Genomic DNA, 2,471 nt, shown 5'->3' on the forward strand with positions numbered 1-2,471 from the left:
AACCAAGTGCTATTTTTTTTTCAGGTGAAGGTAAGACAACCATGTAGTGTCACTATGTAGGCTATGAGGAGGAAGTTATGATAGTTGCATTTTCTATTCAAGTTATAGCCCTTTTGTTAGATATTAAAATTAGTTACTTAAGATTAATATTTAAAATGTTAATGTTGACAAAAAAAAAATATATATATATATATGGAAGTCTCCATTTTATGGAAATGTCAATGTCAATAGACAATTTTGAAAAAAAAAATATAAAACAAAAATAATAATAAATTAAATTAGTAAAAAATAACCTATTTTACGATTTTAAATATATTAAAATACATATTATTAACTCGAGATAAAAGAGACATATGATGATGTAATTAATATGAATTTTAAAGTTTAACCATTCAAAAATTATGAAAAGGTTGTAATGAATAATTATTAGAAAAAAAAAATTAATTTCCCAACTTAGTGAACCAGGAATTATTTATCATCATTTTCAAAATTAAAATTAAAGTTGGATCTATAAATAATTAAATAAAGAAAGAAAGGAAAAAAAAATGTAGGAATTATCTCTACAATTTGCTTTTCATTGACCGTGACAGAGAGTATTGACAAGGACCATTATATTCTTTTTTCATTAAAATGTCCATATTTAATATTGTCAACCAAATCCACTTTTTAATCGTATGGTATAAAAATTGACCTTATATTTATTAAAAATATCAACAAATAATATTAATAATAATCCTCTTCCTCGTTTAAAATAGTAAATTCTTATACGACGGTTTAAATATTCTTATAAATTTTTCATAAGTTCCCATACACTACTAGATATCACGTCGGGTTGGAAAAGAGAACGAAACATTTCTTAAAATAATATGGAAACATGTCTCACAGACACATTTTAAAACAGTGAGACTGACGGCGATACGTAATGGGCCAAAGTAGATAATTCCTGCTAACGGGAGCTTAGGCTATTACAAATGGTATCAGAGCCAGACACCGAGCGGTGTGCCAACAAAGTTGCTGGCCCCCAAGGGGGTGGATTGTGAGATCCCACGTCAGTTGGAGAGGAGAACGAAGCATTCTTTATAGGAACGTGAAAACCTCTCCCTAACAAACATGTTTTAAAACTGTAAGGCTGACGACGATACATAACAAGTCAAAACGGATAATATCTACTAGCCGCGTACTTCGGCTGTTACACTGACATCCATATTTTCATTAAATTGAGGTCTCTATATTTTTCGTCAACATCATCATTTAAAACTTGAGTGTTAATATTACTCTCTTTAATATTTCGTCATGAAAAATTTGAAGTTAAAGGTTTTTTATGATTTCATACAAGTAACACAGGTGAAACAAGATTTGAGGTTTCAAACATATGCATCGTCAAATTTGTAATAAGACACAAGAGAACAGACAAACATATACATCGTCATTGCATTGTAATGAAACAATAAAAAGATGGTGGAATTCAGAGAAGATTTCCAAACCCATCATAACACGACGTACGATCAAACTGATTATTTAAACACGATATTGAAATGGAAAATTGAAGAAGAAACCAGAAAGGGAAATGAAAGGATTTGGTTTCAAGTAGGGCATTGGAAGCCAGACGGAACCTTCTTTCCCCAGTAGTTCAAAAGCAAGCTGAGGGAAACTGAGAGGTCAATCTGGAGACCCAAGGCTTTGGCCTTCACCGCAGTGCAAAGGCACACAGCAGCTTCTAGGTCAACAAGGCCTTGGATTAGGGTGCAGCATGGGGATTTTGGTGGTGAGCCGATCACTATGTGCACTAGACCGTCCAGCAAGTCGGCACAGACGCCGAGCATGAGGGTGTCCTTGGGGCACTTGAGGAGTGATGGTGGCTGCCTTGAAGGGGTGGGCTTGTGGGGTTTGAGTGGCGGCGGTGGGCAAGGGACATAAGTGGAGCTGACCATAATGAAGAAGAGGAGGTTGACGAGGAGGAGGAGGGCAATGGGTGAAGAGAGCTTGGAAGCCATTGGTGGAGAGATATTGAAGGGTTTGTAGGTTTGTGCGATGGCTTGTGAAGAATTATGAGAAGGGTTAGGGTTTTTATAGATGAGGTTTGGGAATTTGTTGTATTTTAACACAAAATTTCCTTATAAATTGCTCCATACAAAACACCAAACTTTTTCATTTACTTTATTAAGTTTTAAGGAATTCATTTGAGAGAGATGGGTTTTCAATTAGTTTGTCTGTTTCTAAAATATTATAAAAATGTAAAATGGCTGGCAAAATAGAAGTGATGTTTGATAATAAGATATCAAATATTTTTAAAAGAAATTATTGTGGTATGTATGGTTGGAAAATAATATTTGATAGAAGCCCTTTAAGACAAGTGGGTAATAGATGATAATCTAGAAATTATTTTTAGCACAATAATGGGTAACAAATTATTTTTAGACAAGTGGGAAAATAATTATTTTACTGTGGTTGCCATGGCTTTTTAACAGTGC

The 2,471-nt window shown here is 33.6% G+C and overlaps 1 protein-coding gene across 1 annotated transcript; it reads right to left on the minus strand.

Moving 5' to 3' along the window:
• Positions 1-1,583: 1,583 nt before the first annotated feature.
• Positions 1,584-2,046, minus strand: LOC111451021 (14 kDa proline-rich protein DC2.15-like). Its single transcript, XM_023091252.1, has one exon. It carries the CDS (start codon positions 1,992-1,994, stop codon positions 1,584-1,586), a length of 411 nt encoding a protein of 136 aa, XP_022947020.1. The 5' UTR covers positions 1,995-2,046.
• Positions 2,047-2,471: the final 425 nt, after the last annotated feature.

This window comes from Cucurbita moschata, unplaced genomic scaffold (assembly GCF_002738365.1).
Source record: "Cucurbita moschata cultivar Rifu unplaced genomic scaffold, Cmos_1.0 Cmo_Scf00001, whole genome shotgun sequence".
In the NCBI taxonomy this organism is placed as follows: Eukaryota; Viridiplantae; Streptophyta; class Magnoliopsida; order Cucurbitales; family Cucurbitaceae; genus Cucurbita; species Cucurbita moschata.

Excerpts from the sequence above, each read along its gene's own strand:
- LOC111451021 (XM_023091252.1), bottom strand. The coding sequence starts at position 1,994 with ATGGCTTCCAAGCTCTCTTCACCCATTGCCCTCCTCCTCCTCGTCAAC.